The sequence below is a fragment of the Numenius arquata genome, chromosome 4, assembly GCF_964106895.1.
Source record: "Numenius arquata chromosome 4, bNumArq3.hap1.1, whole genome shotgun sequence".
NCBI classification, from domain to species: domain Eukaryota; kingdom Metazoa; phylum Chordata; class Aves; order Charadriiformes; family Scolopacidae; genus Numenius; species Numenius arquata.
This window is the reverse complement of record NC_133579.1, coordinates 32685113-32712349: the sequence shown is the minus strand read 5'-3', so window position 1 is coordinate 32712349 and position 27237 is coordinate 32685113. Positions and strand designations below refer to the sequence as shown.

The 27237-nt window shown below is 41.7% G+C and overlaps 1 protein-coding gene across 2 annotated transcripts in view; it reads left to right on the top strand.

The window, feature by feature from the left end:
• The window catches only part of MBP (myelin basic protein), a 123992-nt gene that overhangs the window by 89935 nt on the left and 6820 nt on the right, over window positions 1-27237 (top strand). For both annotated transcript variants that reach the window (XM_074146422.1, XM_074146423.1), the window contains exon 4: window positions 13305-13735. In XM_074146422.1, coding sequence (XP_074002523.1) covers window positions 13305-13735 — 431 coding nt within the window. The remainder of the gene's footprint in view (window positions 1-13304; window positions 13736-27237) is intronic.

The following is a 27237-nucleotide window of genomic DNA, read 5'->3' as shown; positions in this document are numbered from 1 at the left end:
TAACAAACTACCCACTGTGTATTGCACGTATTACAATATTTTCATAGCCGCTGCTTGTGCTGGCACAGAAATTACATGGCTCTGCTCCTGGGTCTCTGCTGACGGCCTCCATTATGCAGCTTCCAGACAAACCTGTTTTGACAAGCAAGACAGAGCATGGGGGCAAAAGTCCTGTTACTTCCCTTCATGGTAGTCAGCAGGATGCATCGTCCTTGGGTGCAGTGTTCCTTGTGCCAAGGCCCGCAGAGAGACTTTAAATCACAAGACCAGCCAAACAGCCTTGGGAGTTTGTTCGCTGGGAGCATTCTTGTCATAAATGCACTCAGGTGTGGCTGGATTCTGTACAGACTTCAGATACGGCGTGTAGAATTTGTCCTCTGAGTAACCTGGATTTTGGGTTTATCTTCAGAGTGGTCATTTTGACTGTCACCTTCTAGAATCCCCTATTATTATTATATGAATACATTTTAAAATCTGTTTAGAGTAAGCATTGTCAGGCAGACAAAAACTAAAATTGGAAATGCTGAAGATCCCTGAAGTGGCACATCTGCAAAGCATTCACTGTGTTTTTAGGATTAGCAGTGAGCTGCTGATCTTTTAGGCAGAATTACTTTCTCACTGTCCATACCAAAGGCAGAGCTGGAGCTGCAGATGACTGCTAGACACAGCGTTTGTGTCAGGCAGGGGTCTTCTCTCATTGCCAGCATCTTTAACTGGAGGTGAAGCTCATGACCTGGCCCTCTGCTTCCCCAAAGGGCACACAGCTGCTCCTTTCTTCCACCTCGTGGATGCAGCTGGTGGTGTGGCTCTTGTCCCCACAGATGTGTGAGCTTCTGCTGCTGCTAATGTCTTGGGTTGAGCTGGAGGTGTGAATCACAACATGGTCGTTGCATTGGCCCAGGACCCAGAGGTACTTACATCATCTACCTCCTGGACACAGCTGGAGATGCAGGTTACAACATGGGCCTCAGCATCCTCACGGGGCAGGGAGCTGTTCTCACTGTTGGCATTGTGGGCAAAGTAGGGAGGTGTGGGTCACCACCAGGGCTTCTGACTCCCACAGGGCACAGAGGTGCTTATGTCTTTTTAGAGTAATCCATCAGTTTCAGAGATGTGACAAGCTCTGTGAACAAACTCTGTGCAACTGGAAGAAAATCCTGCTCTTTCTTGCTCCTCTGACCTTTCACCGCAGATGTAAGGTGAAAATTAATTCCGAAGTGAAGATAATGTCAGACCGATACAGCACCTAACAGTTGCGGGCTTGTTCTGAGCGTAGAAAACTGCCGTTTAGGCAGCCTTGAACGGCCCCTTTTTGGCCGTTTTGAGTATTTTTGTCAACTTCTGTAGAGTCAGATCTTAAATTTTGTTTTACATATGCAAGAGCGTAACACCGTGGGAAATGGTCTACAGGCTTATTTGTGCCCAGGCATTTCAGATACTTTTAGAAATGTTAGCAAATATGTACTTCATACGTATGAGTGTGTCATTTATAGGACTGTAGTGTATCTTGGAATTTTTTGGAAAACAATTTCTTCTAAAAACTGCTAAAGTAACTCACCTCACTGTGAATTCTATAATGATGGTGACTTCCTGAGATCAAGTGGGCTATGTAAAGCTTCAGTTCAGTATACATTAACAGGGAAAAATAGAGAAATCCAGAGATAGCTCTATACACTTGAAGGATACATGAAAATTTCAAGCTTATTGGTTACAGCATCCTGCAGGTAATTCACAGCTACCAAATACCCAGCTTGCGTTGTGCACTCCTCTCTCTAGAACTGCGAGATTCCTTTAATTAGGTTTTTCCCTGTGCCTGCTCTATACAAAGCTGTGTTGGAAATCAAACTTTGAAGTTATGTCTCCAAAACAGCAAATCAGTGCGTTATTTTGGGAGGAGCTACAAGCATTCATATTATCTTCTTTTTTTTCTCTTTATTTTTTTTAACATTTGAACTCATATGTAGCACTTCAGGCTATACTCACTATCGTGGAGTGGTTTTGTTGGAGTTATGTTTAGGTAGTTGGTCTTGGGAAAAAACACACGAGTTGTATTATTCTTTAGGACTGAAACACAGGTCATATAAATAGAGGTTTGTAGCCTCACGCTGTAAGTGGTTTCACTGTGGTCACAATCAAAGTGTGTTTCTTAAAGTTAGCATATTTGGTTAACTTATTATAACTGTATTTTATTCTGCAGTTTATACTTCCTAAATAATAATCTACCACTCAGATGCTTAATCCTTGTTAAGAAAAACAGCAATGTTATCTTTTGGAGAGGCCACATGATGGGTTTTAACAGAAAATACTCTACAGCTGGTTATTTTGTGCTGCTTATCATTCTCGGAGCAACTTCCTTTGAAGCAGCTGGTTCAGTCACTGTCCTCACCTCACTCGTTCCACCAACATTTCCTTTTCTGCTGATTTCGTGGCCCTGTTTCTCTATGGTGTTATGAAAGAAATCTAACTGTAACATTGTATATTCAGTTGCCCTGAAAGGAATAGGTTATTTTTCAGGAAACCATAACTGATGTGGAAAATACAAAAGACAGTGAAAGTCGTTGTGAAATCTGAAGCGGTAGTCATTTTATTGTGCTGTTACTTTGGGGTGGGTGGGATATGTACAGGTTTTGCAACCTAACAATTATTCAGGCTCAGTGTGACTTTAGCAGAAAAGATGAATAATCAAGCAAACTTTGTTTAATACTAGTCAGTTGCACAATTTTTAAAGAGGACAAATGCTGATGGATCAAACAGGTGATTTAATTTTTCCTCTTTAAGTATATGAAATTACAAAGGATGCCCCAGCTCACTTTCCTGTGGGTGGATCCTTTGTGAGATACTCAAAATTAAAACAAACCTATATGTTCTAGTAACACAAAGGAACGTTTTTCTTTGAAAGTGGTGGGTGGATAAAATTCTTTGGTTAGGTTTTTAAAAAACTCTCTGCGGGCTGTGTGGAGAATTGCCACATGCTTCTCATAGATTCCAAATTTCTGCCATAGCAAGTCCCACTGCTTTCAACCAGAGGCTTTTTTGTTTTCTGTACTCTCCTTTGTCACCCTCAGCAAAGGGAGGCGATGCCAGAAGTTCTGGAAAACAAGAGAGAGAGGCCGCGAGCCAGGCCTACACTGCTGCATTCCTCTGCGATGGTAGGCCACCATGTGGGCTTCGTTTCAGCTCTTCATTGTCAATCAGGGGCACCGATAACCAAGTCACCAACTCTATGAGAGCGTCCAGGGTGCAAGGCAGTTCGTGCAATCAAGTGGATTGGGTTTAATTACAAGCTTGAGATAACAAATTGTTTTACTACAGGGGGTATTTTAAACTTTTTTTGAATGCTTCTTTTTACTTGCATATTTCTTTACTTAAACACGCTCACAAGCATACAACGCCTTCACACACCCATGAGGCAAGTAACAAAGTCCAGAGCCATGTGCTTTTTGCTGTGGTTTGTGCCGTGTATTCCCAAATAGGTGGCTTTCTTTACATGTAGCTGGTCCATGCAGTTAGGTAAAGGCAGCAGATGGCTCAGTAGAAAACTTTTCTGCCAGGCTTCAAAAGTAACTGATAATTTCTTACAAAGATGCATCCCTGAATTACAGAAATACATATGTAGCCTGACAATGTGTAACTTAGGCCCTCCAGCTAACTTCTTGCATGTTGAATCTGGTGTGACTTTCAGAGTAAGTTTAAGAAAATGAGGTCTGTTCTACCTCTGGTTTTCAGCTTCAGCATCATTTGTAACAGGAGAAGGCACCGAGTTGGTATGCAACTACTGCTACTGTTCCTATGGTTTAAATTAATTGCTCACTGGCTTCCTTTGACACAGCCGCAATGAACATGGCTCTTTCAGCTGCTGCCACTGCTCATTTTGCTACTTTAATCGAGCATCTGTGTGAATCATAGAATCATAGAATGGTTAGAGTTGGAAGGGACCTTAAAGATCATCGAGTTCCAACCCCCCTGCCATGGGCAGGGACACCTCCCACTAGAGCAGGTTGCTCAAAGCCCCATCCAGCCTGGCCTTGAACTCTTCCAGGGATGGGGCATCCACAACTTCTCTGGGCAACCTGTTCCAGTGCTTCACCACCCTCACAGTAAAGAATTTCTTCCTAATATCTAATCTAAATCTCCCCTCTTCCAGTTTAAAACCATTACCCTTTGTCCTGTCACTACACTTTCTGACAAAGAGTCCCTCTCTGGCTCTCCTGTAGGCTCCCTTCAGATATTGGAAGGCTGCTATGAGGTCTCCCCAGAGCCTTCTCTTCTCCAGGCTGAACAGCCCCAACTCTGTCAGCCTGTCTTCATAGGAGAGCTGCTCCATCCCTCTGATCATCTTCGTGGCCCTCCGCTGGACCCGTTCCAACAGCCTGTGGAGGGCCAAGTTTCTTCAGTAGGAGAGGAAAGATCGCACTTAAATAATGCAGGGTGTACAAGTTTGGGGAAGGTATGACGTTGGTTTTCCTCCATCAAGTCCCAAACCTGGCTCCCAGAGAGCAGCCCCTCTCTGTGGGTAACAGGATGTTACAGCATTTCAGCCCAGAGTAACCACACGTGCTTCCTGTTAATATCCAGACTTTGGGCACAGACTGCAACATTGGGTTATTACTGCACAGACTGCAAGTGTTTTCAGATCTCTGACACGCAGATGCTAGGACTTGTGTGTGCCTTGGTGAAAAGCCTGACAATACAGAAGAGTTTTCCAGCCAGAGGACCCCTGGTGATGGTATATCAAAAAATATCTGACTTGGATAATGTCACCACATTTTACACAGTAATACTGTAAAAGTTGCCTTCAGCTGAACAATAATGCTGAACACGGGCTGTAATGAATATATAGTGTATTCTTAGGGGTTTTTTATATTTGTTTTATAAAACCAAGCCTCTCAAATGATAAAATTGCCAGGAAAGCTAAAAATTACGTGGTGTTCGCTAATTCACAAGATAAGACTTAGGCTTGTTTATTAGAGTGTCACCATTCCAGCTAGATGTCACATTCCTGCGTGTTTTCATCTGGTGGTTGATTGATTGTGTCATGGTTTTACCGGGCAAGTTGAAAAAGTCGGGATAGTTACCCTACCAAAAGGGATACCACAGCAACGATTCCCCACAGCACCAGTACCACCTGCTACCGGGAACCCTCTGCCAAAGGCTGTTTTGTTACCTTTACTGTAGTGGCAAACTTAGGGAAGCAGATAAGACTCGTGACATTTGCTGTTAAAGAATATAGCACACTGGTTGTGTTGTATATAATTTTATAGTTTGCCTCAGTATAAATATGACCTTGAAACAGTTGCCGCCATATTGAAAGAAGTGTATTTATTTCACTGAATTTCACTGAATTTTTTTAGAGTTGGAAGGGACCGTAGAGATCATCTAGTCCAACTCCCCTGCTGAAGCAGGATTGCCCAGAGTGTGTCAGAGCATGTTACTCAGGACTGCATCCAGGTGGGTCTTAAAATCTCCAAAGAAGGGGACTCCACAACCTCCCTGGGCAGCCTGTTCCAGGGCTCTGTCACCCTCACTGTGAAGAAGTTTTTTCTCATATTTGAGTGGAACCTCCTATTTCTGTGGGCCCCATGGAAACTGGTACCGCCTGTATAAACAACGCATACATTAGGCCTTGCACTTAAAATCTAAAAGTCCTTTCTTGTCCCCCAGCCAGGGGCTTGAGGATTTTGATTATCCTTAAGCGGATCAACAGTGACTGTTATGTAGCAGAGGCCGTTTCTGGCAGATCACCTCTCTCATGTTGGCAGCCTTCAGGATAAACTACTTCACGGGTAGATTTTTCTACTTGCTGAGCTCTGTGAATTATCTTTCATATAGCTGAGAGAAGCCCTGAAAATGGTACATCTCAGGAAGACAAGACCAACTCTGTTGTGCGCTGAGGGAACGGAGACGAAACTGTCAAGTCAGCTTGGAAGGTTTATTTATCCCAGTGTCAAAAGCACAACACTGGAACGCTGGTGTTACAGACACCGTTGGGAGGCAGCAAGTTTTTCATTGACTGGCCCCTTGGAAAGAAGGTTTCTAGTCCTTTCAAGAGAGATTTTACTGGGTCTCTTACCCAGTAAAACAGCTACTTGTGAACTGATGCCAAAGTATGTCAAACGTTTGCGGTTTTTTTTGAGCAGGTCTGGAATACATTTTAGGTTAGAATCAGAAATGAAGTGAGAGGAATTGCACTTATTTTTTCATACTGTAGTAATTAGTATCCAAAAGAATTGTCATTCTCCTATGCAATTTTCATTTTTTTCCTACAGCATAGTTTTATGCTAAAAAGTACATACTCCTACCTGAATGAATGCTGTATTTATTTTTAAATATTCAAATTTATGTATTATTATTTATTTCCTCCAAAATAAAAGCATAAATAATATAGACATACTGTCACTCCTTTCTCCTGCTAAACCTGTGAAGACAGGTATTTCCATAATAGGCTGCGAACTGGCACTTCCCTTCTCTCTATCAAGACCATTTTGTGTTTTCATGCGAGCTCTGCTGCGATGCTGAGCTCTGCTTCCCCGACAGCTGCTCTTCAGCAGGAGAGGGCCAGGGAGGGCTTGGGGAGATGAGATCTTTCAGGACTCTGAAAGCAACGGTGGCAAGACTTAGGTATTAGCAAAGGTCTAGAATGAATAGATCCTTCAAGTACCTAAGGGGCCTACAGGAGAGATGGGGAGGGGCTCTTTATCAGGGAGTGTAGCGATAGGACGAAGGGTAATGGTTTTAAACTACAGGAGGGGAGATTTAGATCAGATATCAGGAAGAAATTCTTTACTATGAGGTTGGTGAGACACTGGAACGGGTTGCCCAGAAAAGTTGTGGATGCCCCATCCCTGGAAGTGTTCAAGGCCAGGCTGGATGGGGCTTTGAGCAACCTGCTCTAGTGGAGGTGTCCCTGCCCATGGCAGGGGGGTTGGAACTCGATGATCTTTAAGGTCCCTTCCAACTCTAACCATTCTATGATTCTGTGATCCTATTTGACCTACTGGGTTTCAGTCCAGCAGTAGCTCTCAGGGGGCATAATGCTGCCTGCAGAGAATGGCTGGGAACTGGTATTCCATGAAGCCGCAGGGATTCAGGGAAAGCAGCATTTGTCGGGCTCTTCTTGTAAAATTTTAAGTGGAAGTTCCATTCATCTGACCACAGGAACGCAGTCTCAATGTCAGCCCTAAAAACATGTGCTTTTACCAACAGCAGTGCAATCCTTTTTAGCAGGCTTAGCCAGGGATCTTTATGGACCCAATATGTAGTACAGAACTAAACTTGGTCTTTTTTTCAAGTTAGTTCAATAGAAGTGAATACAATTCTGTAGTAACAGGTGCCAGGTGGGGTTTTCCACTTTTTACTATATTTTGAGTACTAAGCTTTGTTGTAAGGAAATCGGTGCCACAAAAGACCCCTTATTCACTGCTTCATGAGGTCAGCGTAGAGGTGTACTCAACTCATCAACGGAGTGGGAACACGCTCACAACCTTTCAGTCCTGCCTTGCAAGAGCCTCATATGCTCTATAATGTCTAATGTATGCAGTGAGGGAGGAAAGTCAAAGGAGTGCATGTTATGCTTAGCAGATGGCTATTCTCACTTCTGTGGAGCTTTGGTCTACAGCTTGATAAGTCCATAGGAAAAGCTGAGTTTCTTGTGCAGAAAATTGTTCATCCTTCAGTTACTCTGAAGCGATAAAGAAAATCTGGATTTTTTTTCCCTAAAAGTGATAAGCTTTGGCAAGGAGGGAGGGAAGAGAGCAAGCTGTAATGGAAGCGGTCTCTTGGCTAACTGCAGCAGGAGTGTTAAACTCAAGTGAATCTGCATTATGAGACACGCTGGCATTTCTCTCTGCATTCATTCTGCTAGCAATTGGGAAAAATGTTTGTGTAAAGGCTAAAGGCAGCAGCAGATCGATTCTAGTTGTGTTCAGAGCTATGACCAACTGTTTGTTTCACAATTATGCGGCATGCCATCTATTCCAAACAGAAATATTTGTTAAAAATTGATTTCCAACAGTTTGACAAGCATCAGACAAACCCCGTAATTAGATCTGTGAAGTGAAATGTCTGATGGCATGTTGCCTTCTAACCATATTAGCAAAGTTAGGCTGAGCGCCATTTTTTGTCTGCAGTGTCTTAGCATAATGAGGATAAATCAAGCTTTGCAGTTCGGATTTAACAATACAGACATAATTCTTTCCTCCCTCTCCCCAAGTATTTATGTGAAGTGAAGCCGAATGGCTGTGGACACTCCGTTCTGCGCTGCAGTAAAAGTCCAAACCAGGACCTGGCTCATACCTCTCACTGGTGCCCGAGGGAGAGGGTGGAACCACCTCAGGGATTTTGATCGGGTACGCTCTGGTATTTTCTGAAGCGACTCAGCGAACAAGCAGGAGATCTGTAGCCTTGCTTGCTGAACCTTTCTCTGTGCCAGTTTACCAGTTTGCACCTGTTCTCTCACCCCCTTTTCTCCTTTCTGTCTGACCAGCGGGTACTCCCACTGCACGCTAAGCCGTGCAGGGCTTCTTGGTGCCATCTCCAGCGGTGGAGCTCTGGCTGGAAGCCAGGATTGGTCTTGCCATTCCTGCCAGATGACCTGCAGCAGGCTGCAGGACAAAGGGTTTTGATACTTGATACAGCTGAGCACCAAATAGTTGGGTCATTTTTCCAAGGAAATTAAGTGCTAAATTGGCCTGATTTTTATTCAGTCCTGGCTTTTGTAGTAGATCGGGGTGTGTAATTACTGCTGCATGTTGAAACTCCTCATTTACATGCGTACCCAAAGCTCTGCTGCCCTATCTACTCAAGATCAGAGTAAGAAGCGAGGTGTGTGATAGTGCAGGAGAAATGGAAGTGTGTGGCTTCATGACAGTGTCCAAAGCCAGAGTTGAATTAGGGCTCCCAGTGGTGCCTGATGCTATACTTGCTGCAAAACAATTCCTTAAGGTCCTTTTCCTTTTTCCTACTTAACTGCGTAAAAAGGAAAGGCAAAATGTTGGGAAACGGTCATCTTAATGCAGAGTTGAAACCCAGACATCCTCAACTGCAGCTTATATGTAGTGACGATGAACGTTACAAAAAGTCATGTGTTCCAGAATAGTGGTTTTCAGCCTCTTAAATAATGCAAGGCAAACTATTACTAATACATTGCACATATGCCTTACTGCTACAGCTCACTGAAGACAGTGAAATCTTAGGCGTTACAAAGATGATTAATTTTTAGGTGTAACCTTTTCTTGTTCAAGTGACTAGAAACAGGTAAGTCAGTACAAAATTCCAGATGTTTTATTTAATATTTTATTAGCAGCATTTCAGTAAACTTACTGAAATATACTTGGCTCAGAACTGAGAACTGTACTGCATTACATTTAACTATCCGGTTGTCGTCTTACAGAAGAGAGAGGAGCAAAGAAGTAGAAAAGGACAAATACACATTATATTTCATATACTGGAGAGCACTGCTTTATAAATATACATGACTTAAGTTAACATGAAAAGGTCCCTGAAGTTAAGTGAGATAATTTTCATATTTATACACTGAGAAAGGCCAAGAAAAAGGAAATTAGTAATCAGGCTCAGCAATCTGTAGCTACTATAAAACATATTAAATATTCGGTGTTACAGATTTGATTAATGTACTTTCTAGTGTTTGTAACGAGTAAATAATACTTAATTCTTAAGACTTCGTACAAATATTTAAGCTGCTGTCATGTATTATTACAATCAATATTTGCCATATGCTGTGCCTGTTGCACTAAGCCTCTCTTGAGAAGCCAAAGCAGGGGCATATGCTTCAGCTTTTATCAGCTTCATTTTCCTCATTTATTTTACAGCATTTGTAGAGGGAGCAGTAATAAGAATGTGAGAGGAATTACAAGTATCTGCAAGAAAGCAAGACTGGAGAGGAGTGGGAGGAGATGAAAAACTTGTAATCCTTTTCTTTTAAACTGAACACATTAAAACAGCTTAAGGACCTTTTTCTAGGTTGTCTTCTGTATGGAAGAAGACTACAGAGTTCTATGTACACAAAGGAGGAGGGACTGCCATAGAGCAGCTCTACCAAGTGTCCCAGGAGAAGGATATTTGTATCCAAGGACTCTCCATCAGAGATTGTAATTTGTATAAAACAAGTTTCCACGGTCTTGACAGTAGCTGTTGTTTGAACCACGGGGCTGAGAGGTCCCAGCTGAATAGGGGCTTACGCAAAAGTTTATCCCAAGAAATGGCATAAACTATTAATGTCAATTTGAGCACTAAGGCACGATGGTTTTGAAAATGCTTACATGTGACCTAGCTCCTATTAAAGGCAATGGGTGGTTGAATTTAATATTGTTTCATCACAAGCGCCTTTGGAATTTCTGTTTTGATTCATTAACAGACTGCTCAGAATTTTTGATCCATCCATGTTCCCTGGTTTGGGGAGTCACTGTGTATACAGGGAACAAATGGCTTTGTTCACTCTGGCCACAGGGAAGGTTGTGCCAGCGGCAGGCTCCAGAGCTGCACAGAGTGAGGGGAAGTGGAAAGATGGCATCGCTTTTGGGAGCGGTCCTCGGCCGCGCCTGGAGTGCCAAATCCCTGCTCGGCATCTGGCTCCCTCCTGCTGCTTTTGGGCTAATGTGAGGATGTGCTTTCCTCATGCTCTCACTTGCACGCTTTCAATGACTTTATTCACTTAAAATGTAAACAGAGGACACTTTAATAGCCTTCCGGTAATGCTTACGGCAATGCATTCTGCTGCACTTACTCTTCAACCCATTTTACAAGGGTTTAAAAAAAAAATAAATGCCTGAAGACATCTTTCTTCCTGGTCAGCTTTCTCTTGTACACGTGATACGGTACAGGAAGGGTACTCTATTTCAACAAGAGAGCTTCATCTTGCAGGGAGAAACAAAAAATAAAATATAGGTATCATATGCACAGCACTTATAATGGGTTTTAATAGAAGTCTTCTAAATATTTGTTTCTAAATGAACAGATAAGTGTATGTTTACATGCTCCATTAATTCTGGATATCCTTAAGACATTATTAAAGTGAACTGTCTCTCAGATGCACTTGAAGACTTAGATCAGTTCTTTCAACTATTAATGTCTCTCTGCTATATATTTATAAGTATTAGAGAAGAGCATGCAGAAAATGTAGGGGAAAACTTAAATGTGTGCTTTCATTACTGAAATAAAGCATACAGAAAGATTTATACTTTATAGCTCACTGCCTGTGCATTGGGAGAAGCTACTTTTGTGGCACAAATACCCTTCTTTGTTGCTTACCAATGCCCGTATTCAGTGACACAAAGAAGAACTGTTGCAAAAAATATTAGTATGCAGATGCTCTGGTGTTTTGTTAATGCATTTAATTAAACACAATAGCTCTTTTGTTTGTTTTTCTTTTTCTGTCCTTGAATGGATTTGTCTTATGGTATAGAATCTAGGCTTAAGAGTTGCTATTTAAAATGTTTTGCGGTTTTAGAATGTGTCATATATCCATGTTAGTTACTTTCTCTTTCATTTGATTAAGAACATCATCATTTGGGGGCTTTAATAGTTTTTAATAACTTTGAAAGTATCTTTTCGGGAAAACCCAAAGCCCAAAGTTGACAGCAAATATTTTCCTTTTCCCCACTGATGAGGTCTTCAGTGACAATTAGCATTGTATTTCTGAGAAATGCTTTTAGACCTTTTAACCAAAGAAAATTTTCGTGACGTTTCCCCAACATTTTCTAGGTAGTTTTTACTGAAGGAAAAAAAAAAAAAAAAAAAGTTGCACAGCCAAACTTCATGTTCTGCTTTTTCTGTGAAAAACTGTAGCAGCCTGATTACAACAAATTGTAACCTAAGTACCGGCGTGTATTTGCAGGAGCTGTCGTTACCGTCTCGGGTCGTCATCCATAAAATTATTTCACAGTTATTCTCAGCCTGAGAAAAGGTTTCTTTGGTGCCCTGTGGGCAGGCGAAATGATGCGAAATGACTCTGTCAAGTTTAAAATTGCTCTAGTGAATCAGCAAAGAACTTGAGCCCAGAGTACTTTGAAAACGGAAGAGTATTTGCCAGATCCTGTCCCTCCCATGGCACAAGACTAAATCAAATGGTGATTCAATGAGGTGATTAGAAGACCCTAAAGGTGACAATATGACTAACTGTAACTCATTTCTAAAATTTTGAGCTCTGTTACCTCCAAAAAACGTTTCTGACGTGGGGTGAGTGTGTGGGAGGTGTCAGCTCTCAAGGTTGCTTCTCAGGCAGAGTCCTACTAATATTCTTTTGATGTTCCTTGGAGGTAAGACATATTCCTCAGTGGGTGCAGTTTCCTTTATAACTGTAGGAATAATGGTATAGACTAAAAACCTCCATAAATCTTTTTTTTTTTTTTCTTCACTGATAGAAGGAGCTACAACAGGTTAAAGGCTAAGTGTGCTGCAGCTGATTCTTTTCAGATACTTCTCTGTTTGCATCAAAACACCACTGCAGAGAAGTCAGCAGACTTGCTCCATGGAGGTCTGTCTCGGCACCTTTATTGGCTGAAAGCTCATCAGTTTCTGATAATCCTTTTTGGTGCTTCTCACAAGCATTAAATACAAATCTCAGACAGTTTTGCTCTAGGCCTTTCAGCATCACCGCTGGAACATCATACATTGACTGCCAGGATCATACGTGGAGAAAAACCTGTCATGGGAGGCCAAGCAGAGACTGCAGTTTAGTGTTCTCTGCCTTTGGGAAGTGAGGACAATTTAAATAGTGACAAAACAACTTCCCTCATTACACTTGTTTGATCGGTATTGAAGTTACAGGGAGGGATTCCAAATGGGGATAAAACCTTCGGGTACAAAAGCTCTGACATCGTGGAGAGAGAACGTGCGCTTGAGAAGGCACAGTCCTGTGATGTCACTAATTACTTTTTTTTTCTTGTTTTGGAGAAAACAGGCACATTTTCGAGTTGCAGTCCTCAAGGGAAAGTACGGGAATGCTGATTGTTCAGACACTAACTGATAAGCCTCCTTATCAGTAAGCTTTCCACGTGAATAAAATCAGTTTCATTTGTGCTTCTAACAACCTATTGAGCTATTTACAAATTCTTCTAATTAAAAAAACCACCTGGAACTACTGCAAATTTTGTGTGAGAACATCCTGGTTTCGGTTCCAAGATAGCTTAATGTTCTTAAAGGCTGGTAGAGAACATAGTTTCATTCCAACTGCACATATTACGGGTTTTGTATGAAATGGGCATCTCAAGGCAAGGGAAAGAAAGCAGCATTGTTCCGGGGCTGTTTTTCACAGGCCTGTATTCATATCTCATCCTTGTTGTTTGCAGGAGAGGCAGATGTGAACCAGAACAATGGGACCTCCACGAAGAGCCCAGCGGTGACAGACTCCAAAGGCACAGCAGACCCAAAGAATGCCTGGCCCGAGGCCAACCCAGCTGACACGACTGGTCGCCCCCACTTGATCCGCCTCTTTTCCCGAGATGCCCCAGGAAGAGAAGACAACACCTTCAAAGATCGGCCCTCGGAGTCAGACGAGCTACAAACCATCCAAGAGGACAGTGCAGCAGCTTCAGAGAATTCGGATTTGATGGCTTCACAAAAACGCTCCTCTTTCCGGCACGGATCAAAAATGGCCTCTGCGAGCACTACAGACCATGCTAGACATGGATCTCCAAGGCACAGAGACTCGGGTCTACTTGACTCGCTGGGCAGATTCTTTGGAGGTGAAAGACACGTTCCCCGGCGGGGCTCGGGCAAGGTGAGCTCTGAGGAATAGAGAACTGCGCAGCCACAGCAAAATAAAGTACAATTAAACAGGAAGGGGGGGACTAAAAGAAAGGTGTAACTGCTATAACGCAAGAGTTGACTTAGCCAGCAAGACGGTACTTGCAGGTGTGTAATTTAATGCTTAGCTTTAAACTGCAAACAACAGCAAAAAAAACCATAGATCTGGGGAGCAAGAGAAGCTATTCTGGGGAGTAACGAGGAGTATTAGAAATCCAGGTGGCTCTAGAAATATTACTGAGAGGGATTTTTATGAACATTTGATGTGGTGCATTGTATGCATTTGTATGCTCTGCCATTTAGAGAAACTTCAGTCTGCTTCTGTGTGTTGTTTAAATATTTGCAAAACGGGGCTGGATGAAAGCACTAAGTGCAAGACAAGCTCTAGATAGTTTGGCACTAACTGAGGGACAGGCTTGGAAATAGATGTTAGAAAAACAACAAGAACTGTGGCCAGATTCTCAGCCTGCTTGCGCAAGAGCGCGTTTTAAGGTCAGCTGATAGCATTGCTGAGGAGATGGCTTGACAGATACTACCCTGAATGCCAGGTGTACAAAGTAGTCCAGCTGCTTTATTCTGGCAAGGAGGGAAGATTTATATTCCAAGCATTTCAAATTAGAAATTGTGTAACCCATTTCTTCATTATGAACTGAAAAACAAGGTACTGATGAAAGGATATTACTTGAATTCTTTGCTTTTCCCGGATTAACCCACCGCCTCTGGTAATTTATGCAGGTGGCATGTTAGCTCACTGTTGTTTGAGTGGCAAAGTTTAAGATATTTTCACCGTACCCTTTGCCGCGTAAATGATAAGCGGAGTCTTGTGTTTGTGTGCTCACACACTACATAAGCATTTGAGTGGAACTACTGCAGGGCTGTAAAACCTTTGTTTCAGCTGATTATTACGTTGTTTGATGTCTTGCACAAGTTGTGTGTTGCAAAAAAACAACACTCATAGTTGCTGGCTGGGCCCAAATATTTCAATAACCTCTGACAACCTTTGCTGGCTGTTCAGGAGTTCTTACCCGTGACATTAGCACGTGCAGCTTTCCCAGATGGACTGTGTCATAGTGTTGCACTGGGACACGATACCTGCTGCCCTGTGGTTTGAAACTGGTTTGTGATGCTACGAGAGCTGCAGGCTGTCCCTGCGCTTCACAGCTCCGCACTCGGAAGCACAATGTGTAATAGCCCGCCCTGGAGAGCTGTTGTAATGTAGAGCCACTGGATGAAAAATACTCCAGAAACTTAAAAACAGAAGCTTCTCACGCTTGGTAGCCGGTTCTAAGCAAAGCTGTGCGTTTTGGTCATCTTGTTTCTCACATTTGTGAACTGGGGACTATAATGCTTATGACAAAGGTTTAGCAATTACACAGTCGTTTCTGTAGGTACGTGATACATACACAACAAGCAGTTGCTGTGAGAATGAAGAAAACCACTTTTCTTACTGTTACTGGAAATTTCAGAGACTGTTCCCACCACTGTTATTTTCTGGAAGCTGGTTGGCTAGCTCAACTCTTGCTGGTTTATTCATATACTGTGTTACTGGATGAAAAATAGTATATGACATGCTCTTTGTACACCAAGGAAACAATACCAAAAACTTAGATTCCACGTAGAGAATATACAGAGGTATGTACGTTCTTGCTTAGCAATAAACCAACCGACTCACTTTCTAGTAGTGATGACTGAAAAATGGCTGCAAGTTGTACAGATTCTGTATTTCATCCTTTGGTGTGAACACGATTGCTATGATTCTCTACAGATCTCTACGGAGTTATGTATGAGAGGACAGGATATCATCTGTCTTAGCTCTGTTGCTGTTCAATAAACTGCCAGTTTGAAGCACTTAAATGTCTGCAAAACAGTACAGAATTATGGAAAATTCTAACATTTTTTTACCTAGCAGAAGTAATTAATTTTTTTTTGAAGAACAACATATAATGTTACAGAGTCCTGGCTTGCAGATCTCAGCTGGAAGCACAGAGCAGTTTTATTATGTTGGCAAAAGTCAGTCCCATTAGGACTTGCAGTGCCAAAGCCTCCCCGGCACTGTGTCACACAGTGATAATAGTGATGCGTGAAAACACGTCCCAGGAGGCTCTGTCATAGGAGGGTGTCAGTGGAGAAAATATTGAGCAAGCGCCACAGACAGTTGCTTCAATCATTATTTATTCAGCCTTTGAATCAACGCCTTTTGGTTTCTTGTATCAAGGAAGGCGCTTGTGGTGTCTTTTATTTATACGTGTGTATACAGAGGAAATCTAGATGGCTAATAGTCTTATTTGTGCTTAAAACCTAAATAGTTGTCACTTGCTGAATTTTGTAGAGTGTCAGAGCACTGAGAGCTGATGAAGGTGTTCACGGATGAGCTGAAGCAGAATAAAGTCCCTTGGCAGTTTTCCAGGCTCCACTAAGTAAACAGGCCTTTGGTAAATAAGATACCGTGAAAAGCACCTTAAAGGAATGAATTTCAAAGGCTTCGAATTGAAAAGTTCCTAGAGCTGCAGTGTTTATTTCCTTGCACTTGTTTCTGATTAATTTCTTTTGAAGCATTTCAAAGCGATTCTGCAGTTGCCTTTCTTGCGATCTTCCTTTCTCAGCCAGCTTGTGCCCCAGTGGGAGCGTGTATCTCCACTACCCACACCAGCAAGCACTGGAATGCCAACACAACACTTGCTCTTTGTACAGATTTAGGGCTGGCATTCAAGCAAAACACATTATAAATTCTTTGTGGAGGCATTTTCGTCTTGCAGCCATAGCTGAAAAGTACGTTAATGAATAATAATCACTATTGTGTACGGAAAGGTGGGGTAGGAACAAAGCGGGGACTGTTCGGTGGCCTCCTCTTCTCCCGTGGAGCAGGTTCTCCCTTACCCTGGAATTCCGAAGTTAAATTAAGAGTCCGTGGGAGTCCCATGGGAGTAAATGAAAATAGAAATACTGGAACCTACAGAAATACTCCTTCTCCTCTAAGGGGCAACAAATGCATTTGCCATTGTTCCCCCTGCCCCATCATGATTTTAGATAACTTAGTCAAAAACAGCTTGAATTTTGTACTTTGAAGAATTTCTTTTTAAGGTAGAATATTCCAAACAAAACTATTGTTGTGCACAGCCTAAATTGTATGGTATTAAAGAAGATTTTAAAAGGGTGACAGAAAGAAACTGCGGTGCAGACATTTTAAAAAGCATGCAAGGCAGTAGTGTAACTATAAATTACTTCCTTTCTAATCTTTATAGAATATTTATCTAAACATTTGTAAAGCGTGTAAGCAAGTTCGTTAAAATGATCAAATCTTTCTGGCGCCTCCTAGATAGTAGCCTGGATTCAATTTCGATATGTACTGAGAGCTGGTTTGTTTCTTTTACGCTACTGTTCATGCTTTTGTAATTCATTTGTTTATGATTACTTTTTTTTCTTACTAAAGTTTGGATTGTGAAATAAGAACTTTTCTGTCCTAGTTTAACATTATGCATTAACGTACTAAACTTTTAAACTGCGTTTGTGACACACTTGCAGCGATGGAAATATTGCGAGTGACAGAAAGTAATAGTCTGAAACCAGACTTAGTGAAAGATTAAATCAATTTTTCTCTTAGATTTTGCTTCAGTTTTGTACGCAGTCTTGTAACGTTCTGCCGTTGCCTGTATGAAGCCTCGCTCCTGTATTTCTTTCCCAATATATATGTGTTTGGCTGCTGGGAATATGGAAGGGGGGACACGGGGCTTCCCCTCCCTCCCTCCTTCCCTCCAGCCAGGGGGCGTGGGGAGCGCTGGGGCTGAAGTTCTTTTCAAGTTGCGCAGAACCAGGGTTTTAGCTCAGGGTTTCTGAGCCAGCCGTTCCAAACCCAGCCCAGACCCTGGTGAGATGGGGATCTACAGAAAAAAGATAAACCTGCACAGGCAAAAAAGTTTAGGAATGGCGGTTTTAAATAATGACGTGGAGCGATGCAATTGTCAGAACATCCAGGCATCTTTTTTTTTCTTTTTGCACTTGAACTCTAGTCACGTTTCTTGTGCGAGCTTTAATGTACGCTACAGCGCCATGAAGACTTTGAAAAGTAGTTCAAATCAATGCTGGTCTGACTGGTGTATGAAGTGATTTAAGCCAATACTTACTGTGATTTTTCTTTCCATTAGTTTTCAGGGAGTGGTATTGCTCGTGAGACACTGGTTTGTAAAGCCTGCTGTGCAAGCAATATGCTTGTAAAAAATTTTTTTTATATAGTTTATGGTGGTTGTAACAATTTTGTTTTAATCTTTTGCTTTATATGTGCTTTATTGTATTCATTAAAATGTTTACATGACAAAACCGGTGTACTAATGATTTAATTTGTTTTAAAAACTTTAATCCATTAACAGAAGTTGCAACAAACTACTTCATAGTATGTGCTGGGGTTTCAGATCCCTGGAAGAGGCTGTACGTCTTTCGACAAAATCCAGTTGAAACAGCGTGTTGGACGGAAACAAATAACGGTTGCCTCCCGGAGGAAATGACTAGGTTTGAAATAACTGAAGCTGCTAAATCCGGTGTTCTAGCTTTACAGTAATGGGAGCTGAATCCGGTAGCAGGTAGTAGTGAATGGTGAATGACCTAAAAATGAATTGCCGTATCATAATTGCCAGTTTGGTTAAAGCTCATTTCACTTGGGGCAGGCCTTGGAGCGCTTTGTGTTTGTCTCTCTTAAAAAAGTAGTAACCAGTACAAAACAAGCAATTATCAACAGGTGAGTCCCGCACAGCGGGTGGTAAGGGAAAGGCTCAGCAGCCAACATTACATAGGATTGATCCTGCCATATTCATTTAACACACGTATAACCGTACACGTTATACATGCTTAATAATTAACGCATTATTTAATGCACCGCAACTAATTATCTCTCGCGTTTTTCAAACGAATAACTGCTTGAAGCAATTATTGCAAACTGTAAGAGGAATTTGGAAGTCGGGCTGGGTTACGTGCCACGTGAGGGCTGCCTGGAAGAGCAAGCGCTGACTTTTGGTGAAGTATCAGCGACACTCCGTGCCCAGGCTGAGCGCGGCTGTGGGGCAGGGGGTGCTCGGAAACTGGTCAGAAATGGGACAGAGTAGTTGGGGCTCCTCGATTCGTATTAGAAGTTGAAGAGAAGCTCATGACTGGGTGGGGAGGAAAAGCCTGTGTACGTGCTTCACGGCTTTTATTACTGTTTACATGGTGTGGTTTTGCCTCTTAAATTCAGAAATGGATTGAGTAATGTGTGCAGGCTGAAATACTAATTAATCGACTGAAGCATTTTAAAGATCACCTGTTTCTGATCATTCTACAGCAAAAGATTTCCCCTTTTCATTAAACTTCTAGCGGCATCTTCCAGTTCAGTCTTTGCTAGACTATTTCTAGCTTCTCCTATCCACCAGTATGACATATAATAATAATCATCAGTTTAAGAGGGAGCTAATGGGGTGCTGTGAAAAGAGCTCCAAGGATTCTCTCGGGTGCTTGTGGAAGTCACAGCCTTTGCTGAGGGGCTTTGCCAGGACTTTAGTGTCAGGGCAGAGCCACGGCCGCAGGAGAGGCAGCGATGGCAGCTTTGGGGTCTCGTGGTGGGAACAGGCCTGGGGTGTTCTGCAGCAAATCCTCTGTGGTTCAACTGCAGGGTACCACGGCCCGGTTGAGAATAAGGTCAGGATTTAATTTTATCGTGACATAGCCGAGGGGGCGTGGGGGGATGTGTTTAAACAAGTGGGAGGATTTCATTTCTGAGCTACACAAAATCCTCCACCACCATTTTCAGCTGCTTGTATCAAACTTCACACAAAGCAATTTAAAAAGTGTTGGTGAAACATATACTGAATTACTGCTGCAGACCCAAGAGGGTCCTCAGCTCTGTTCTGCCTTTCGTTCACGATGCATCTTTCTCATTTCTAATATATCGTACAATGAACATGCCTTGGAAACTACAGGCTTCAGGATTTGGGTGGGTCATCTGTTGTCCCCCCAATTTATTCTGACTACATGATTGGAAATTTTACCTCTGATTGACAGCATTTGTTTCAGTAAATTACCCTATTAACCACACCATATCTAATTATTTCCTAATATTTAATTATTTCCTAATATTAAACTCTTCATACTACTACACTCTCCCCATAAGTTATGCTGATGGAGGCAGTAATACCTACTAAACTCTTGTACAGGTTGTTACAAGTAAGAAAATGGCAAACTAAAGGCAGAAAAGAAAGAAAATTGGGCCAGTCCCTTCAAAGACGAAAACTAATAAAATAGTTTGTGGGTGTGTGAGTGGGTGCAATCTGAGAGATGAAGTGCGCGTTGCAAAAAATTAAGGTTGTAGTAAGATTTTACTCTTCTGGCCAGCAGCTGTAAAGCAATAGCGTACACCGGTATTTATAATTTTGTTTTCCAAATAATTATAATCTTTTTTATTGTATGAGCTTCTTGACTATATGAAAATATAAGGCAATTGGCCTTTTAAAAATTTTTTTCAAGTTTCTGCTTTCTTGCTGATAACCATAACCACAAGGTTAGGTTCTTTTGCTGTAGCAGCACCAAGAGATGCATCTCCACCAAGTATGTGGTCTGATCAACAGAAATTGATCATTGTGAATACTAACCCTTGATGCCTTCCAGCTCTTGGCCACGTACAGTTAACTCCTTAAGGCCGGGAAGTTTGTTGGTAGCAGAAATTACCCTGGAAACTACCCTGAGAACACCTGCCAGCCAAAAATCTCTTTTCTGCTGGAGCGATTGTTCTTGACAAAAAACCTCAAAGCTTTGCACTGGGTTTCTGTGGTGGGTAATTTCAACAAGGCTTAATCTAGGTCATTGACTGATACCAACGAGGTAAAACCGCACAGAGAACAGTAGTGAATATGCACCAGAGACTATGTCCAAGCAGATAAAGAATGTCTCTCATGAAGAATATTTGCATAAAATGATTGATGCTAGGCAGAAAAATGCTTCAGAAAAGCAATGGTAAATTAAAGCATCAGGTTTTGCCCCTGGAACCATTGATCAAGTGTCACAACAATGGAATGAATTGGACATGGAGAAAAACCCAGAAGGTTTTTCATTGGTGCCATCGGGCACCAATCTCGCACTCAGGATCCATCATAAAACAGAACAACAGTCCTGAACAGTTGTCCTGATTCTTCTTTTTCCCCCCAGTAATTCTTTCCTCTCACCTCCTAATTTGTGAACTCTAATCATCAAGACACTAAGGAGTAAGAGGGTTATGGGGAAATGTGGTTCTGGATTATCAATCATCACTTCATCGATGATCACCTACCTCTCTGGATGGTCAGTGTTCACCAGTTTCCTTCTTCATGCCGTCTTGCTTCTCATCTTCCTTGGGCTTCTTCCTTTTAAGTCATCTCTGTTCTTTTATCCCGTGTTCTTTATTCCCATCTTTCTGCTAAGAATTCTTCCTCTTTCCATTCATCAGCTGTTTCTAGACAAAGATTATATTCATGATCTCAGCACAACACTGGAAAGCAGAATCTCCTGGACTCTGCATCTCTCTTCCTACCAATTCTGCTTTGTTACTTCCAGCAAGTTATTTCACTTCTCTCTTCAGTTCATAGAATCATAGAATGGTTAGGGTTGGAAGGGACCTTAAAGATCATCTGGTTCCAACCCCCCTGCCATGGGCAGGGACACCTCCCACTAGACCAGGTTGCTCAAAGCCCCATCCAGCCTGGCCTTGAACACTTCCAGGGATGGGGCATCCACAACTTCTCTGGGCAAGCTGTTCCAGTGCCTCACCACCCTCATAGTGAAGAATTTCTTCCTGATATCTGATCTGAATCTCCCCTCTTTCAGTTTAAAGCCTTTACCCCTCGTCCTATCACCACACTCCTTCATAAAGAGCCCCTCCCCATCTCTCCTGTAGACCCCATTTCCACATTAGTAAAAGCTAACAAACAGCACCATTACAAGGATGTGTGGTTCATCCTTTCTAAAGCGATTAGAAGAAGCCTGCTGAATTAGCTAATTATTTCTGTCACCATCGGACCAGCATATTGGGAAGAAGTCAGCATTCCCACTGCTTTTTGTAACAGCTCAGTAGGTTGTGAAGAGCCTGGAACAAGCACCATCACTGACCAAACAGGCACTCGGGTTGTACGTGAATGAAAATGGAAGCAACGACAGCAGCTTAACACAGCTCTGGTTTAGCAGTGTATGTTGCAGTAGGTCTATTATTACTGGAATAAGCATGGAGAGATATTATACACACTCCACATGTGCTGTATGTTCTATGGCTGCCTGCTGAGACCCTGGGTAGCAGCACTGGACGGCTCTGACGCGGTGTCACCTGCCCCCAGGAACACAAAGCCCCAGGTACAGAGCACCTCCCAGTCCTGAGACAGAGCAATTTCTGTCTGCAAGCGCCTGGCACATTTCCCATTGTTGCTCGAGTCAAACTGTATATAATATATTTCCTCCTGTTTAAAAAAAAAATAGTATATATATTCACTGAAAGGATGCATCTCAATTCCTCTTCGGAATACTGGTTTGAGATGGTACTAACTACAGAAACTCAAACCTGTGTAGGAATTTCCTTAGAGTTTGGCTTCAGAGTCCCTTTCAAGGACTACACACGATCAGCTGAGCCAGCAGGTTACAAATCGCCGGCTGCTCTTTCACCTCCCTCTTCCCACAAACCAGCACCAACAGTCATTCATCACTTAACACTTAAAGGCTCATTTTGGTCCACCAATACGGTCGCAAATTTGCTAGTGGGGGTTAAGCATTACATCCTGTAGGCTGTGGAACAGTTTGGTTTCCTGAGGCCATCTAAATGTACTGTTCAGATCTATAGGAGTTTGAAATTTGTAAATTTTGTATGGTTTCTTTTAAATTCATTGCGTATCTTTCGTGAAGACAACCCACTGAAAATCATGAAACCTGTTGAATTCATGAAAATGTCCATTGTTTTTCATTCCTACCGATGTCCAAATGCTTACGTGGTTTGATTACTTTTTAAATAGGCTACTTCCGTATTTCATATGTATTTAGATTTTGCCGTTACAAAAATGACATGTGATGTCCTTTAGATTTTCATTTCACATCCTAAAGTAGGCAACAAACCTATGGAATAAGATACTGAAAGGAACTGGAAAAACTATAAATTCGGTACTCCAAACCAAAAATACTTTAATACTATTATTGCCACCAATGCATATCATCTGCTGATTGGGAATTAGAGCTTTAAGCTTGTCTTTATGTGCATATGTGAGTTATAAGCAATCCTCTCGTGGAGGATGAGAGCTCTCAGTGAGAGCTTATACTATGCATTTAAAAGTCCCTCTTAGTATGAGTTGCAAGATCTAACATACTATGTTTATGCCAAGCAAAGTCAGATCAGCATTTCATGGGCTCTCAGAGTGTCACTAAAAAATGTCTGCTGCTGCTTAAGCACATCTTTTACACTTCTGCCTCAAATCTGAAAACAAAAATCAAGTAGGACACATAGAACACGTAACTGCAATTCTGCTTATGGAAAAATGAAGTTAATCTCCCAAATCCTACCACGTCTCAAGTCAGATACACGTCTGATCACAAACCTGGATTATCAAACACGGTGTCCAACTGTACAAACCAGGAGAGTTCCAGCACGGACGGCAACACCCCTAAATCCTCATTAAGTGCCACAGAAAATAATAAGAGCCTTGAGTCGGGCCTGCTCCATGAGAACACCAAAGCGCAAATACTCAGGTATCTGCACCTCAATTAGAAATGTAATAATCTTGCACAACCCCCAAAATGGAGCACACACTCATTATGTATGGATTTTTGTTAGGGTGTTAGAGAAATGCCCTTTTTTTTTTTTTCCCCAACAGCTCTTTCAAAGCATTAATGCAGGTTGTGCCGGCGAATTTCATTAGTTTGATGTGAAAGTACAAGGCTAACACAGGGAATGCAATGCCAACGTATAGCGACTGTTAAAATACCTGTACGTTTTCTTTGCGCTCCGCTGAAACTTACTCTCTTTTCTTCTTTTGTCTTAGTGGCTAAAATACCTAAGGTAGGTGGCACGGTGAAATAACGCACCTTTCCTGTGCTCCACCAGACAGAGCTGCAAAGGATTCCAACATTGAATCCCTCCCCACTGCAGAATAACTGTGGGTATTTTGCATACATTTTAAAGAGGGTTCTTCTTTACATTATGAATCCCAAAAGCTGTTAGTTTCACTGTGAAGTTGCAAACTGCGTCTCTTCCATCAGATCTCACAAAAACTGCTTAAACTTCCTGTATTGGCAAACGTTTGCTAATAATTAAGATTATTCACATGAAGGGACCTATCCTTTTTTGCTTTTTGAAGCGGAGTTGACTCAGCAGGGATCATTTATTTATCAAACAAAAAGTGGGAACAGTGAAATCTGAGTGTTCTCATCCGTCCTATTTTTTTAAAGGAAAGACTGCTCATGACTACAAGCTAGTCTGCTGCCCTAGAAGTTGTAATTATTTCAATTTATTTTTTTTTAAGGGTACAAACAGAGGCACCTCTATTTTCAAATTCCCAAACAGTACCCAAGGGCTCTGAATCTAGAATTGTACTTCGCAAGTACTTTAGTTTCATAATATACAGCTGTGGGAGCCAAACTTGCTTTTTTATCGGGCAACGCTCTTACGCAATTCTCTATTGGTAACGCAAGAGGGGCGGGGAGCTCCACAGCTGCCGGGCGAGAGAGAGCCGTAACGAAAAGAAACGAGTAAACGTCACCCATTCCTCAAAGATGGTCGCTCTGCTGTATTTCTGTCAGGTTTTAAGATCAATGCGTTCCTCCCCAAGTGCTTAAAGCATTCTTAAAGATAAATGGTGACCTTCTGAATGAATCAGGGAAATGCGCGGTGACCAGATGAGCTCAGTCAAAAAAAAAGAAAAGCCCAATCACAAAACATCACCTAGAAGGATAAATTAGATTTCTCTTTCATTCAGCAAAGCATTGCCTGAATCCATTCCAATTTAACTTTTAACACCTAGAGACATCAGTTATCACTGTTCTGAGGAAAATTATTTTCATAATCCATGAATGTGAACAGTCTCAGAGAAGACCATTGCATTTCACCCCCCAACCCTTAGGAGCTGAAAAATTGAAAGAACAAGCTACAGGTGGAAGAGTAATTCTAACCATAAATTAAAGGGAAACATGTAATTAACTGCCACAAATTGAGAATAATGTGGAGGATTCTGACCGCAGGTGAAGCTTGCTGATGATAATATGAAAGAGTTTATTTGTAACACTGGGAAAACCATGGTATTAAACTCATACAGAACCATCATTAAAAACACCTTCAGACCGGCTACGACCCGATAAGCTTTAAAAGGGGACCCAGTCTAAGCCTATGCTGACATTTGGCACCACAGACAGAAGAAAGTTTGTATGTAGTACACGATGACCTTTTTCAACAAGTCAAATTATTAGCACCTAATAATTGATCAAAACCCCAAACTCGGGCAACTCAACCTCATCTAAGCTGTGAAAACCTATTATCCCACCTTTTCTGGCACAACTGCCCAGTGGCAAGCCATAGCCCGCTGGGGAGCTGCAGGCTACACGCAACCAAATCTGATTTTGAAGTTTTCTGCTTCACATGCTGCAATACTTCTGCAGTTAGACAGCAAGCAGCTCCTGCTGCTGAAAATGGACATTCAGAACTGCAACACCCCAGTCTTTATCTTGGTACTTATCCCAAAGACAAGGCAGTCAGCTGGTTCCAGAGGCAAAGCAATCCTTCATTTGAACACAGATTAAAAAGACAAACACACGGCTGAAGTACGTGCGGATGCCTCGCTGGCTCCCTCTTCCTAATCATCCCAGCAGAGGGTATTTTGGCAACACTGGAATCAGCGACAAAATAGAACCCACTGCAGAAGTATAAGCAGGACTGACTGCCTGACACTACAGAAATATCCAATAAAATTCAGAAATTCCTTTTTTTCAAGCAATAAATCTCCACATATCATCGCCATGCAAAAAATAATGCTGATTAACACCAGCTGAACTTCTCTGCATTGGCTCATTTTTTTTTATCCGAAGGAAATTAATCTTCTAAACAATATATCTGAATTTCATTTCCCCTCAGAATTACGTAAGTTAAAAGGCCACTCATGAAGATGGATATTTCATCTCATTTTGCATGAGCCAACATAACATAAATCCATTTCATTCATGTAAGATCACAAGATCTGACACCATTCACTTAGACAAAATTTCCACGTAGCAGCTTTGAGCGGTAACACTAGGTCGTTTCACAGCACCTTTTATTCAGAGTTTTAGAAGATGTAAATCTCTGCACAGCCGCTTTCAGTACTAATAACCTGAGGCAGTCAGGGTCATTCCAAAAGCTACTGATTCTGGGAGGTGTCACTCGTGCAAAAAGACTCTTCAAACCTTTGAAAATCTGTTCTATAGATATTAACTTATTTGTCAAAAATCTCCAAACTGCTCATGAGTCAGGAGTTCAATCAGACTGTCTTCTTCCCTGACAAGTTGCTCAATGTTTTTGTGTATGTGATGAAATCAAAGTATATTTTAAATAACTTAATTATTTAATTAATTAATAAGAAGCGCTTAGGTGAGCTACTGTCTCACCATGGATTTCTATTTCATCTTTAGAAGCCAATGAAAATTTTTTGTATCCACACGATGCTTATAACATTATTGTATTTTCAGGGAATTCATTTGCACTAGGAGAACCACCGTGGCACTGTTGTTACTTTCATTCTCTCCCACCTTTTCTGTTCCCCACTGAACACACTTCAGATCCCTTGCACTGAACACAAAGCCTTGTGCCTTGGCATTTGCCATGATGGGCAGATGCCTGTAATCGGGTCAGTCATATGTAATGGTTGTTTTTTAACCTTTGTCATGCTGCATCCAGATAGCAGGAACTACACTGAATTTTTGACACTATTTTCACTGCAACAGATGCAGCAGGCTCTAACTACCAGTCAAGGTATTCACTCTTCCCAATGTGTTATTTTTGTTATTTATTTTTACCTTTAATAAATGGACTTCTCTCTATATTGCTCGGTAACCCCTACTGAAAATAGAAACTATCATCAGTCTCATTTGATTCCCCCATTCTAAAAAAACTACTGCAGTTCATCAGTGCTATGTAGTCTTTGAGACTATACTCTGAGTCACTGAGAAATGATACACGCTCCATTCCTGCTCTTGCACGGAGAACAACCCAACAGCATTTTAAGTTTTTCTCCATTTCAGGTTTCATTTCTAAAATTACATTCTATGATCCTACTTAGGAAAGAAGGAAAATTACAAGGTTTCTGTTATCAGAACTTTCCAGGAACAGGTTTAATTCCTCTCTGGGCTGCAACATTAAAAACACGTACACCCATATATATATATATGCACAACGTATATCCATATACATACTCTGTATTTGCCATTGTATTAAAAAAATTGTTCTTTCACATCACTGGCCACTTTAGGTTGCAACCTCTGTAGATT